The 15,682-nt window shown below is 32.9% G+C and overlaps 1 protein-coding gene across 1 annotated transcript in view; it reads right to left on the bottom strand.

Annotated features, from left to right (window-relative positions):
* The window catches only part of LOC145247498 (corticotropin-releasing factor receptor 2-like), a 907,054-nt gene that overhangs the window by 246,874 nt on the left and 644,498 nt on the right, over positions 1-15,682 (bottom strand). Inside the window, exons 5-6 of the mRNA XM_080109310.1 lie at positions 8,470-8,570; positions 3,003-3,123 (exon numbers count right to left, since the gene is read on the bottom strand). Of these exons, the coding sequence (XP_079965436.1) occupies positions 3,003-3,123; positions 8,470-8,570 (222 nt within the window). The remainder of the gene's footprint in view (positions 1-3,002; positions 3,124-8,469; positions 8,571-15,682) is intronic.

Genomic DNA, 15,682 nt, shown 5'->3' with positions numbered 1-15,682 from the left:
GCTAAAATTGACACTTTTGTGCTTATTAAAAAAAATAGATGCCTAGGATATTTTATAAAACTTTCTGAAAAGTTGTAACTAATTGATTTCTATATAATCTTCGTTTGTTTATACTTCGCAATAACTCTTAGGGTTACTAAAAACATTTCATTTTTTGGACTATTTTACCATATTTGTCCAAAATTTTCTGTGTAAGGTAAGATATGATTTTGGGAGAATAGTGACTAAGGTAAAATATGATTTTGGGAAAATGGTGACTAAGGTAAAATATGATTTTGGGAGAATGGTGATTAAGGTAAAATATGATTTTGGGAGAATGGTGACTAAGGTAAAATATGATTTTGGGAGAATGGTGATTAAGGTAAAATATGATTTTGGGAGAATGGTGATTAAGGTAAGATATGATTTTGGGAGAATGGTGACTAAGATAAGATATGATTTTGGGAGAATGGTGATTAAGGGAAAATATGATTTTGGGAGAATGGTGACTAAGATAAGATATGATTTTGGGAGAATGGTGATTAAGGTAAAATATGATTTTGGGAGAATGGTGACTAAGGTAAAATATGATTTTGGGAGAATGGTGATTAAGGTACAATATGATTTTAGGAGAATGGTGATTAAGGTAAAATATGATTTTGGGAAAATGGTGATTAAGGTAAAATATGATTTTGGGAGAATGGTGACTAAGGTAAGATATGATTTTGGGAGAATGGTGATTAAGGTAAAATATGATTTTGGGAGAATGGTGACTAAGGTAAAATATGATTTTGGGAGAATGGTGACTAAGGTAAAATATGATTTTGAGAAAATGGTGACTAAGGTAAAATATGATTTTGGGAGAATGGTGACTAAGGTAAAATATGATTTTGGGAGAATGGTGACTAAGGTAAAATATGATTTTGGGAAAATGGTGACTAAGGTAAAATATGATTTTGGGAGAATGGTGATTAAGGTAAAATATTATTTTGGGTGAATGGTGATTAAGGTAAAATATGATTTTGGGAGAATGGTGACTAAGGTAAAATATGATTTTGGGATAATGGTGACTAAGGTAAAATATGATTTTGGGAGAATGGTGACTAAGGTAAAATATGATTTTGGGAGAATGGTGACTAAGGTAAAATATGATTTTGGGAGAATGGTGATTAAGGTAAGATATGATTTTGGGAGAATGGTGATTAAGGTAAAATATGATTTTGGGAGAATGGTGATTAAGGTAAAATATGATTTTGGGAGAATGGTGACTAAGGTAAAATATGATCTTGGGAGAATGGTGATTAAGGTAAAATATGATTTTGGGAGAATGGTGACTAAGGTAAAATATGATTTTGGGAGAATGGTGACTAAGGTAAAATATGATTTTGGAAGAATGGTGATTAAGTTAAAATATGATCTTGGGAGAATGGTGATTAAGGTAAAATATGATTTTGGGAGAATGGTGATTAAGGTAAAATATGATTTTAGGAGAATGGTGATTAAGGTAAAATATGATTTTGGAAGAATGGTGATAAAGGTAAAATATGATTTTGGGAGAATGGTGATTAAGGTAAAATATGATTTCAGGAGAATGGTGATTAAGGTAAAATATGATTTTAGGAGAATGGTGATTAAGGTAAGATATGATTTTGGGAGAATGGTGATTAAGGTAAAATATGATTTTGGGAGAATGGTGATTAAGGTAAAATATGATTTTGGGAGAATGGTGACTAAGGTAAAATATGATCTTGGGAGAATGGTGATTAAGGTAAAATATGATTTTGGGAGAATGGTGACTAAGGTAAAATATGATTTTGGGAGAATGGTGACCAAGGTAAAATATGATCTTGGGAGAATGGTGATTAAGGTAAAATATAATTTTAGGAGAATGGTGATTAAGGTAAGATATAATTTTGGGAGAATGGTGATTAAGGAAAAATATGATTTTAGGAGAATGGTGATTAAGGTAAAATATGATTTTGGGAGAATGGTGATTAAGGTAAAATATGATTTTGGAAGAATGGTGATTAAGTTAAAATATGATCTTGGGAGAATGGGTATTAAGGTAAAATATGATTTTAGGAGAATGGTGATTAAGGTAAAATATGATTTTAGGAGAATGGTGATTAAGGTAAAATATGATTTGGGGAGAATGGTGATTAAGGTAAGATATGATTTTGAGAGAATGGTGATTAAGGTAAGATATGATTTTGGGAGAATGGTGACTAAGATAAGATATGATTTTGGGAGAATGGTGATTAAGGTAAAATATGATTTTGGGAGAATGGTGACTAAGGTAAGATATGATTTTGGGAGAATGGTGATTAAGGTAAAATATGATTTTAGGAGAATGGTGATTAAGGTAAGATATGATTTTGGGAGAATGGTGACTAAGATAAGATATGATTTTGGGAGAATGGTGATTAAGGAAAAATATGATTTTGGGAGAATGGTGACTAAGGTAAAATATGATTTTGGGAGTATGGTGATTAAGGTAAAATATGATTTTGGGAGAATGGTGATTAAGGTAAAATATGATTTTAGGAGAATGGTGATTAAGGTAAAATATGATTTTGGGAGAATGGTGATTAAGGTAAAATATGATTTTGGGAGAATGGTGATTAAGGTAAAATATGATTTTGGGAGAATGGTGACTAAGGTAAAATATGATTTTGGGAGAATTGTGACTAAGGTAAAATATGATTTTGGGAGAATAGTGATTAAGATAAAATATGATTTTGAGAGAATGGTGACTTAGGTAAGACGTGATTTTGGGAGAATGGTGACTAAGGTAAAATGTGATTTTGGGAGAATGATGACTAAGGTAAGATGTGATTTTGGGAGAATCGTGACTAAGGTAAGTTATGATTTTGGGAGAATGGTGACTAAAGTAAGATATGATTTTAGGAAAATGATGACTAAAATAAGATATATTTTTTTAAGAATGGAGATTAAGGTAAATGTATTTCGGAAGGATCATTTTCTGAGCATGCATATGGAATAGAAACTGTCGATGTTCTTACCTCCATACTTGGCTTTGAAACGTCAGGAAGGATGCAACCAAGTATGACAAAGAGAATATTTCTGAACACGAACGTCATCATTAAGTTACAGTGAATCAGGGTTCGAACACACCGCAGACTCCTGAAATATATAAATGAATATCTAGATTAGAGTAAGCTAATAAAATTCAATGTTTGTATATCCTGCTATCCTCTCTTTTTATTAAGTTTGGTATCCCCCCAAAACAAAAAAACAAACAAACAAAACAAAACAAAACAAAGAAAAGAAATAAATAAAAATTCGGCATTTTTTACGTTTTTATTACCGTTACTTTCGACACCACTCTTTTTTCCGACCATATACTGGGCACAGCCGGCCCATTCTCATGTTTGCTTGTTACGTCCGTCTCTTTCGGCACCGACTTTGTTTCTTCCGAGCACGTGGTGCATTTTTCTCTTTTTCCCTGTGTTTCTCGTGGACAATTCCTAATTTGCATATGCTTTCTTTCGGCTGCTGCTGTTGCTGCTGCTAATCTTCCCAGCCAACCTTCGCTGCCGCTGATAATTTCCCACGCGCTCATCTGCAGTATGTTATAAAAATAATTAAAAACTCATCTAATGATTTATTGAACCGGACGTGAAACTCGAATTAAATACATTTATTCTTTCTCTGCCGAATTGTAGTGTCATTTCTGTCTAAAGATGGTACAGTAATATCGAAGGATTCTTGTTCGTGTTGGACGTCTGTGGAATGAACGTATATCAAAAACTTATACACGTGTTTTCGAGGTAGACATTCGTTCCAAAACTTATTCGTAATCTTCTTTAACTAGGGTATTTAAATATGTTTAAGTTTACACAAAAGTATTACAATACTTTCGTCGGGTTTGCATAGGACAGGACGTCCATTAGTGGGAAATATAGCACAAACTCTGTCCTTATTCGTTTAAGTTCGACAAAAACATACAACTATGGATATTCCACGACTTTCGATACATGGATATTGGATATATACATATATATATATATATATATATATATATATATATATATATATATATATATATATATATATATATATATATATATTTAAAAATGTGTAACCATCAACAATTGTAGGTTTTTCAGACTTTTATCATTTTTTAACATTTTTAAATATTTTATAACGCCTTTCAAGCCTTGCTACGATTTCTTTAGATATTTTTATATAAAAGTTTTTCAATTAAAAGTTTGTAGAATTTCTTTTTAGAAAACATTTTTATCTTTGCCAGCACCGATTATGCCAATCTGAGACTTTGTGTCTCCAGTGGGGCAGGTCCAGTGTTCAAGCGGCTAATATTAAGTCCATTTGGTGGGTGAGGAGGCGTTGAGTTTATTTGATGAATATTTTTTATGAGTTTTTAATAATTTTTCCTTTTTGATGTGTGTGTGGGTTAGTACATGCGTGTGTGTTATGGTGAGGGTTGTACGTTGTGTGTGTGTATGAGTTAAAATCTGTGATTTCTTTTTTTTTACATGTGTGTGTGTGTTTGTGTGCGTATGTGTGAATGTTCGCGCGTGTTTTTTGTGCGTGTAAGAGGGAAAGATTGAATTATATATATATATATATATATATATATATATATACAGTAATTTATAAAATATATATGGCGATTAAGCTACACTGAATATTCTGCGTTTCATCCACTATAGGATTCGTCAGGCTTATGCGCGAATTCTGTGGTTGTTTCTTGTTTTTATATATGTTGAGGATTTTTAGTTAGCCAATCAGCTTTCTAGTATCCACCGCGCCCCTTCCTATCAGCCAATGGACATGTATTCTATCGAACAAAGGATCTGTTTTAGAACTAGGTTAGTGGTTTAAGGTAGACGTTTTCCTCCCTTTTTTATATATATAAATATACATATGTGTACACACATACATGCACATATACACACACACACATATATATATACATATATGTGTGATCGTTTATGTATATTCATGTTTATTTAATTTATTTATTTGTTTGTTTTCTATTGTTATTGTTAGTTTTAAAGCTATTTTGTATCGCTATCCTAGAGTAAGTTATATTTTGTGAACACAGTTGTTTGCTATTTCTCGTCTACAGTTTAATAGATTTTGGGGTTCTTTAAAGTACAGGATAGCAAATTTTTCATGGAGGCATTATTTACATGGGTCGTCTAAATGTCAGCACGTGGTAGCTTGTCTTATTATTTTCCATTCGACTACCGGCGAATGTCTGCTTTCTTTGAGTTCCCAGTATTTATTCGCTAGTGTTTTTTATTTTTGAATGTACTTTCAAAAATAAAAAAAAACACCGTATAAAAACAACTCTAGCGATTAAATACTGGGAATAATAATAATAATAATAATAATAATAATAATAATAATAATAATAATAATAATAATAATAATAACAACGATAATAGTAATAATAACAACAATAATAATGATAATAATAATAACAATAACAATAATAATAACAATAATAATAATAACAATAACAATAATAATAACAATAATAATAATAACAATAATAATCATAATAATAACAATAATATATATATATATATACACACACACACACACACACACATATATATATATATATATACTAGCAAAAGTACCCGTCGTTGACTGGGTTCAAAAACATCCTACAGAAAATGGACTCTGATTTATGAAAGTATGATAGGTTATGAAAAGAAAGAATTGTAAAAAGATAGCTTCGAATTAGGGGGTATCAAAACCATAGAAAAATATGATGAAAGTAAAAATAAAATAGATAAACCCCATAATTTATTATACCATACCTGTTCACACTGAAACACTTATCACAATATTCCGTGGATCTATATTAAAAAAACTTGTAAAACTTTGTGACATTTTTCCATTCTATGCAGGTCAGGTGCGAACAAACACCCCATAATTTTATTATACCATATTTCTTCAAACTGAAACATAATTATCAAAGTATACTTACGCAGATAGATATGAAAAGTCTTTATTAAAGTTTGTGCCTATTTCCATTCTATGGATGCCAGGCGTGAATGCAGACCCCACAATTTTATTATACCATCCCTATTTAAGTTAAAACATGCTTATCAACGTATTCTTATCTGTATCTATATCAAAAACACTTGTAAACGTTTTTTTCATTTTTAAATTTTGTATTTCCATACTTTGTGGACCAGGCGCGAACGCAGACACCACAATTTTAATGAACCACCATTCTGTCAGATCAAACATACCCATTCCTGTGTCTCGATACACCTTCTATCATTATATGCAATCAGTTTTTTAAAATAGTCAACCATATAGGAGCCTATTCCTGACCAGACACACACTCAGACATTCAGCATTTATAAAGTCTGTAAAGTCTCTCTCTCTATATATATATACATATATACACACACACACACACACACACACACACACATATATATATATATATATATATATATATATATATATATATATATATATATATATATGTGCGTGTGTGTGTAAAGTCTGACGAGGTTGCTGGATCATAAATACTATCTGGCAACCGAAACATATGTAACTAAACAGATAAAACGGCAATAAAAAATAAAACGTATAAGGAAATAAACGAAGGTTATAAAAAAATGTGAATCTTTGAATTTTCAACAAAAAATCCGCACTATATATATATATATATATATATATATATATATATATATATATATATTCACACACGCAGACACACACACACACACACACATATATATATATATGTAAATATATAAATATATATGTTTGTGTGTGTGTGTGTGTTCTGGACGACTGGAAACAACGCGAGATAAGCGGAGGGCGCACATAGAGCCTAGCATTCCCAAATAGTCACCCTATCTAGTACCAACCAGGCTCAACGTTGCTTAACTTCGGTGATCTGACGAGAACCGGCGTATCAACGTGATTATGCCGTATATACTATGTCAACTATATTAAGGGGCGAAACGATCAGAGAAAATCAAAGAAAAGTATATGGTTTTAATAGAATAGCACTAAAAGTATAAATCGTCATTACAACTTCAGCAACGACGGGTCTTCCAACTACATCCTTTTAAAATGAAGTGTATCTTTTACAATAAAAAATTGTAAACGAACACGGCGTTGCTTCTCCTAAAACCTTATTTTCCATATTTGTGCGAATAATCATTATGGAAATATGTTCCTTGATTTTATACTGAAATGTAATGAAATAATGTTATGTGACATTACTTAATTGTCTTTTCTTTTATATATAAAAATTTATGAGAATTAAAAAGAAAATGAAGGATATAATAATAATATGAGTTTGACTACTACAAAATGTATTATGTAGCATTGTGGTAATAGTATAATGTGTAGTATTGTGGTATTAGTATGTTATGTGGTATCGTCGTAATATTATGTTATGTGGTATTAGTAAGTTATGTAGTATCGTGGTAATATTATGTTATGTGGTATTGTGGTATTAGTATTTTGTGTAGTATTGTGGTCATAGTATATTATGTAGTATTGTGGTATTAGTATGTTGTGTGGTTTTATGGTTATATTAAGTTATGTAGTATTACGGTAATAGTATGTTGTGTAACATTGTGGTCAAAGTATGTTGTGTAAAATTGTGGTTATAGTATGTTAGTATATCTCATTACTGATGCAATTCTCTATCTATATAAAAGCCAAGTACGGCCAAGGATGGAATACTGTTGCCATATCTGGGCAGGAGCTGCTAAAAACAGCCTATCCTGCCTTGACAGAGTACAAAATAGACTTCGTGGCTTAGTGGGGGATGCCCTTTTCTCTACCCTGCAGCCTCTCTCCCACAGAAGAGACGTTGCGAGCCTGTCCTTGTTTTATCGTTATTTCCATGGCAGGTGCTCGTCTGAGCTCCAATCTCTGGTCCCCCTCGACAATCTTTCACGAAAAACACCCGTCTAGCTGAATCCACTGTGAAAAATTTCCCCCACTCTTTATCTGTGCCTAAATCAAAACGTAGATTCCATGAACAAAGCTTCTTTCTTAGAACTGCACGCCTGTGGAACTCTGTTCCGTCTGCCTGCTTCCCATCGGACTACAACTTGGATGTCTTCAAGTCCAATGTTAACAAATTCCTAATGAACCGCCCCCTTAAGTAAACACTTCATCAAATCTCCACACTTACGTAATGTACTTGCAATAACCCTTATCACTGAGTGGCTTCCGGGCCTTGATAAGTGGTGATCACTGTGTAAAAAAAATGCTATGTAGTATTGCGGTAATAGTATGTTATGTAGTATTTTGGTATTAGTATGTTGTGTAGTATTTTGGTATTAGTATGTTATGTAGTATTGCGGTAATAGTATGTTATGTAGTATTGCGGTAATAGTATGTTATGTAGTATTGCGGTAATAGTATGTTATGTAGTATTTTGGTATTAGTATGTTGTGTAGTATTGTGGTTATAGTATGTTATGTAGTATTGTGGTCTTGTGACACTCACCTGAAATATCGGAAGATGACGATGGAAATTATCAACGAAACAGTCGATAGAGAAAACCCAACTAAAAAAATTCCGTGCGTTGCTCTTAAGCGACGTAACATCTGCAACGAGAAATGCATAACGATGTTAATACTTAAAAAAAGGAAAAAAAATGAAATATAATATAATTGAAATTGTACCCCGCAAATCGCAAACATCCGTCGAATTCGCTTCACATTATAATTCATCTAATCACCAAATAAAACTCATAGTACAACACGATATACAAGAGCTAGCGCATAAAGTAGCATAGATTATTAACGAAAATTCAAAGCCAGAAGAATAAAAATTCGACCAATTATTAAGACGGAATTTTGTCTTGAAATACAATGTTTTTTTATGACTTAGATTATGAAGTATGCCAGATAATGCACAATGAAATAATACGTATTCGCAAAACTATTCGAATCAGAATAAATACAAAGACTGTGTATGATGTAAATCGTGATGCAACGTGATCTGTGTAGTTAAAAAAACTGAAACGCGAAGTCTAGTCTGACCCATGTGGCCCCTAAAACAGCAATGATTGGGTGACCTCTTGACGAATCCACGCGACTACTACTACTTTAAATATTAGTTAACGACTGACAACAACCGCTGGTGTTCTCTGTAGTCTGGATGACAAGAAGTCTCCCCAGATTTACTCTCCACCTCCTTCGATAATCTTTTCGAATGAATTTGCATTATCGCAACAGTCACTTGATATTGATTCCCTGCTGGCAACGACTATTAGATTTCACTGGAATCTGGGTAGCAACAAGCCTCCCAAGGTCCCAGCCCTCTTCGCACACATTTTGTGTCGGTCTGGTTAGCGCTTTTTCTCCTTGATCTTTCCATCTTCCTTGGCCCTTCATGGCTATTAAGTGTGGCACCTATTATTATTATTATTATTATTATTATTATTATTATTATTATTATTATTAGCGGTTCCGCCCGGCTTTGATCGGGGCCTATATACTATTCATAACTCTATGTGAATATGTATATATATTAAATAGTGTGCATATGTACGGTAATGCCTTTGTATATAATAGGCTTCCTAAACTACCTTAGGAAAAATTTGGTAAAGACCGCAGAGGTCAATTTTTCTTAACATTGACCTCAATTTTACCCCTTAACATTTGTTGCTTTAGGCTCAAATCAAATTAAAAAGTTTGTTTCATGTCCAAATAATCTACATTTAAAATTTCAAGTGTTTAGAGCCAAAATTGGCGGAGGAGTTTGATAAAGTTTCCAAAAGTCAAATCGTTGAACTTTTAACCCTTAACAGACAAATTTCTGTCCGAAAGCCGATTAAAAAGATTTTTTCCATATCTCAATATCCCTTATATCAAGTCTCGAGTCTGTCGACCGAAAATTGACAAACTAGTTTGGTAGGGAAATGTAGACACACACACACACACATACACACAGACAGACATTTTCACTTTTATAGATATATAGATTATTATTATTATTATTATTATTATTATTATTATCATTATCATTATTATTATTATTATTATTATTATTATTATTATTATTTCTGATGACCCCAAGGAAAATCGCTTAGTGTTGGCTGTTTTTATTTAGAGTGAAAGATTTCTTACCGAATAAATTTCAGATCGCGGGGCTTGTCTGAATTGCTATATGCTTTTGTTTCACTTTGATTTACATCACAAAAAGTACACACAGACACGAAGTTTCAGTTTTTAATGAAACTTAAACAGAAAAATCACAGTCACAGAGATATGGTTATTATCGTATGCGTGAATGGGGAACACGGAAATATAGATTTTTTTCCTACATCATATATACACTGCTCATCAAAGTACGGACACCATTCAAGGATAAGGGTAATGGGGACCGTACTGGAAATTTAATAAAATAATTTATTTAAAAAGACGGCTCTTCAAAATCTTGTTTACGTTGGGCTTGAAAACAATCACGTTATAGTCAGTTGCAAGCAGTTTCGTGGTATTGTGTTCCACAGACGAGAATTTATATAAAAAATTTCTGCTCATCGAATTTTTCTTAGATTTAGGCATGTATAGGAAGTAAGCGAAATTGTTGATAGTTATTGTAGCTAGTCGCGTGTTTGCCACGAAATATTTACTGGAGGTTGGACTATATGATGGAGCTCAGTCGAGCACTTGACATGAAAATAATGATATAGCAGAGATAGGCTCGCAATGTCTCTTCTTTGAGAAAGAGGCAGAGAAGTAGACGAGAAGACGACTCACTAAATTTCGAAGTTAGTTTTGAACTTTGTCGAAGCAGGAAAGAATGCTTTGAGCAGTTTCTCCCCAGATGTGGCAAGGATACTCCATCTTATGGTGTATTTGGTTCTTATACACGCAGAGGATTCCATCGGAGATGAAATATCTACTGGAGCGACAGAATGATCCAACCAGTTTTCCAGCGATTTTGGCAACTGATTTGATGTATGTGTTCTATTTCAGATCAGGAGCGAAGATCAATCACAGAAGCTTGTTAAAATATGGTGCTTCCCCAAAACGAGAGCCATTCATTTAAATTGGGGCCAGGTGGTGATCAGAGCATTTTAGATATATAAAAATTAACCATTGCATTATTTGCACAGGGTCAGAAAAGAGAGAAGAAAGATCATGGTCATTGCCGGCCTTTGAAGTATTGCCATAAATGGGTGTGTCGTCTGCATCAATGTCTACAAATGATCTACGAATTTGATTTGAGTGATCATTGATGAAGATCAGGAAGAGAGTTGGGCCCAGGATGAAACCTTGAGGAACGCCAGCGTTGATACTATAAGTTTCTGATTTCTGCCCATGGATGACTATTCTTATAAACCTATCAGAGAGAAAGGATTTAATAATTGTGATAGACTCATAGATTCGAAAACTCAGATTTTTAATCGCCATTTTATATACTTTTAACATCTCATCACTCGATAAAATTTATTGTTTTTTTCATTTAATATTTTTACTTTCTATTTTTTCTTCTATTCACATTCACTCCATAAAACCTGAAGATGATTCGCGCTCATGATAAACTTTCATCAATATTTTTCATTTTTAAATAAAAAAGATTATACGGAAAATCAATAAAATAAAAGATAAACATTATAAAGCAAAAAATCTCCGGTGCATTTAACGATGTCAGTTTGGAAGCCGCCCAGCATTGCCCGGTCGTTAAATACACTTAAATATGATATTTTGATTAATGAAGATTTTGTATTTTGTATTTATATATTAGCCTGGGTGCCCGGCGCTGCCCGGGTGTTTAGAGGTGTGTGTTGAGCAAAAACAAAAATAAATAAATAAATAAAAAGAAAGAAAGAAAAAGTGGTAGTAGGCAGGCAGGCAGGCTCGAACCCGTGCCTCGAAGACGAAAAAGAAAGTGCAAGAAAATCTGACGTCTTAGCCGATGAGTCAAAAGCGCTAAAATTAACCGGCCAATCCAATGGTGTACATGACTTGCTAAAATGTCGGTGAAAAAAATCAACCCATCCTTGTACAAAACGGCCGAGTTTAGGATGAAGGAATTAATGTTTTTGGCCAATTTTTCGATATTTGTCGTCCGAGACGTTGACTTCAAAATGATACTGGTCTTATCAGGATGCGTCGCATCTGTCGAATGTTTTTGCGAGACATACATACATACATACGTACATTTAAACATACAGGTGAGATTTATATTATAGACTAGCGGGGGGTGTACCCGGCGTTGCCCGGGAGTTTGTAGGTGTGTGTATGGGGGTAAGTAATAACCCTGTTAAAAAAATTGGAAAAACCAAAACAAAAAAAAAATCAGGAAAAAATATGCAATCTTAAGATAACAATTCTGGGTTTGACCTTTACTCCTGATCTGAAATGGAACACGTACATCAAGTCTGTTGCCAAGGTCGCTGGAAAGATGGTGGGATCCTTCTACCGCTCCAGAAGATATCTCACTACGGATGCAATTCTCTATCTATATAAAAGCCAAGTACGTCCAAGGATGGAATACTGTTGCCATATCTGGGCAGGAGCTGCTAAAACAGCCTATCCTGCCTTGACAGAGTACAAAATAGACTTCGTGGCTTAGTGGGGGATGCCCTTTTCTCTACCCTGCAACCTCTCTCCCACAGAAGAGACGTTGCGAGCCTGTCCTTGTTTTATCGTTATTTCCATGGCAGATGCTCGTCTGAACTCCAATCACTAGTCCCCCCTCGCCAATCTTTCACGAAAAACACCCGTCTAGTTGAATCCACTGTGAAAAATTTCCTCCACTCTATATCTGTGCCTAAATCAAAACGCAGATTCCATGAACAAAGCTTCTTTCTTAGAACTGCACGCCTGTGGAACTCTGTTCCGTCTGCCTGCTTCCCTCCGGACTACAACTTGGATGTGTTCAAGTCCAATGTTAACAAATTCCTAATGAACCGCCCCCTTAAGTAAACATTTCATCAAATCTCCTCACTAACGTAATGTACTTGCAATAACCCTTATCCCTGAGTTGCTTCCGGGCCTTGATAAGTGGTGATCACTGTGTAAAAAAAAAAAAAAAAGAGGATCATCCTATGAGAAGACCGAAAAACTAATAGTAAATTAATTGAAATGTATGTTTAAAAGAATATGCAAATTTACTAGATGTTCTTTTATTTATTTATTTAATTTTCACTCCAAACAAGGCACAATTCCACTTTCAAGTAGGAGGCTACTATCAGGGACATATGTTGCATGGATATTATGAAAGGGAGTTGAGCAGCAAGAGATCCCTTCACATTACACTTGAACATCTGCATTTTAGTGCTGACATGTTTACGATCTTGAGTAAGTCGCACTCACCCTTTCATTTAAAAATTATAGAGACTATTTTTATTAAGTCTGTGAGACCTTCTCTTTGCAAGCAAAAAGAAAATCTTTTAGGACTTAATTTAGTTTCTATGTAATTTTTCCCCCCTTTATTTTTCTTTTTTTTTTTATCCCCCGCCATATTCATGACGTTTTTTAAATCGTATTTTCCTCGATTTTACTTTGTTGAGCGAAGAACGAAACCTGGTTAGCTAACCTTTATTTTCATTTTTTATTTTTTTAAATCACCATGTTGATTGGTTTGTATTTAGCCATTATTTAATTCTTTACCCTCCCGAAAAATTGTCAAATATATATATATATATATATATATATATATATTCATTTGCTACTTAGTTCTAAATTTTCAGGACTTGATATCTGTAAAGAATATCGCATTTAAATACATAATTTTAGTCAATTTACGATACGTTAGATTTGAATGTTGAAACATTATTCTTACTGAAAGAAAAAAGACATGTTTTTATATCTTTTTGTACACTATATCTTTTTGATACTTTATTCTAATACAATTTCCTTTTCCAATAGCTTCGTTTGCAAACACGGCAAGCTTGTGGAGCCCTATCTCTGCTGACTCTTTTCCTCCTACTTTTCACCTTGTGTTTTAAAGGCTAAGCTAAACAGGCTGTCTTTGCGATAACTATCTTTCGTTCTTGTTAGCTCCTTATATTTGTCTGGAGCGCTCTTCTTTAAAAGAATGTTTTTGTAAAATATGGCTTTTCTACCCAATATAGTGATCTGTTTTATACAATATTTTTATATTTGTTTCGTACAATATTTTTTATCTGTTTCGTACAATATTTTTTATATTTGTTTCGTACAATATTTTTTCTGTTTCGTACAATATTTTTTCTGTTTCGTACAATATTTTGTCAGTTTTAGACAATATTTTTATATTTGTTTCATACAGTATTTTTTTTCTGTTTCGTACAATATTTTTTCGGTTTTATACAATATTTTTATATTTGTTTCGTACAATATTTTTTTTCGGTTTTGTACAATATTACTGTGCCTTTATTTCGCAATATTTCATTTGCTTTTTCCCTAATATTCCTGTGTTGTTTTACCATAATATTTGTCTATTTTCTAGAATATGTCATAGTTCCATTGTTCTAGCCCCGACATTCAAAAATATTTGTTTATTATTAATATTTTTCGGTTTTTAGGCGTGTTTCTACGATAGTTATAGTCTCCCTCTCCCTTTGTCCGTCTGTCTATCTGTCTGCCTCTCTCTCTCTCTCTCTTTCTCTCTCTCTCTCTCTTTCTCTCTCTCTCTCTATATATATATATATATCTTATAATATAAAGCTGAATGTCTGTGTGTGTATGTGTGTATGTGTGTGGTCAGGAATAGGCTCCTATATGGTTGACTATTTTAAAAAACTGATTACATACAATGATAGAAGATGTATCGAAACACAGGAATGAGTATGTTTGATCTAGCAGAACAGTGGTTCATTAAAATTGTGGGGTCTGCGTTCGCGACTGGTCCACAAAGTATGGAAATAAAAAAATTAAAATAAAAAAAAACGTGTACAAGTGTTTTTGATATAGATGTACATAATAATACTTTGATAAGTATGTTTTAAGTAAAATAGGGATGGTATAATAAAATTGTGGGGTCTGCGTTCGCGCCTGGTCTTCAATGGATGAAAATATGCATAAACTTTAATAAAGACTTTTCATATCTATCTGTGTAAATATACTTTGATAATTATGTTTCATTTTGAAGAAATATGGTATAATAAAATTATGGGGTGTTCATTCGCTCCGCACCTCCATAGAATGGAAATATGTCACAAAGTTTAACAAGGTTTTTAATATAGATCAACAGAATATTGTGATAAGTGTTTCAGTGTGAACAGGTATGGTATAATAAATTATGGGGTTTATCTATTTTATTTTTACTTTCATCATATTTTGCTTTGGTTTTGATATCCCCAAATTCAACCCAAATTTACAACCCTTCCTTTTCATAACATATCATACTTTCATAAATCAGAGTCCATTTTCTGTTAGCTGTTTTTAAACCCAGTCAACGACGGGTACTTTTGCTAATATATATATATATATATATATATATATATATATATATATAAAGGTGAGAATGTGTGTGTGAAGACACTTCTGAACCTCAATACTCAACGAATTTAAGATCCACAGAATAGAAATTTCGTATATAGAGTATTCAGACATGTTGAACACTTCTTAATCGGTTTGCATCCAGAAAAATGGCTGCTAAGTTTTCAAAGTAAAAAATTTATTACGTGGGAGTTTTTCGAATTTGTTTTCTGTTTGTCACCTCTTTTATCATTACGAATGCGCAGCCAGAAAACATGACACCTTCTTTAAGTTAAGAG

The sequence above is a fragment of the Euprymna scolopes genome, chromosome 25 (assembly GCF_053919585.1).
Source record: "Euprymna scolopes isolate OS-2025 chromosome 25, ASM5391958v1, whole genome shotgun sequence".
NCBI lineage: Eukaryota > Metazoa > Mollusca > Cephalopoda > Sepiida > Sepiolidae > Euprymna > Euprymna scolopes.
The sequence above is the reverse complement of the archived record's forward strand: the minus strand, read 5'-3'. Positions and strand labels throughout refer to the sequence as shown.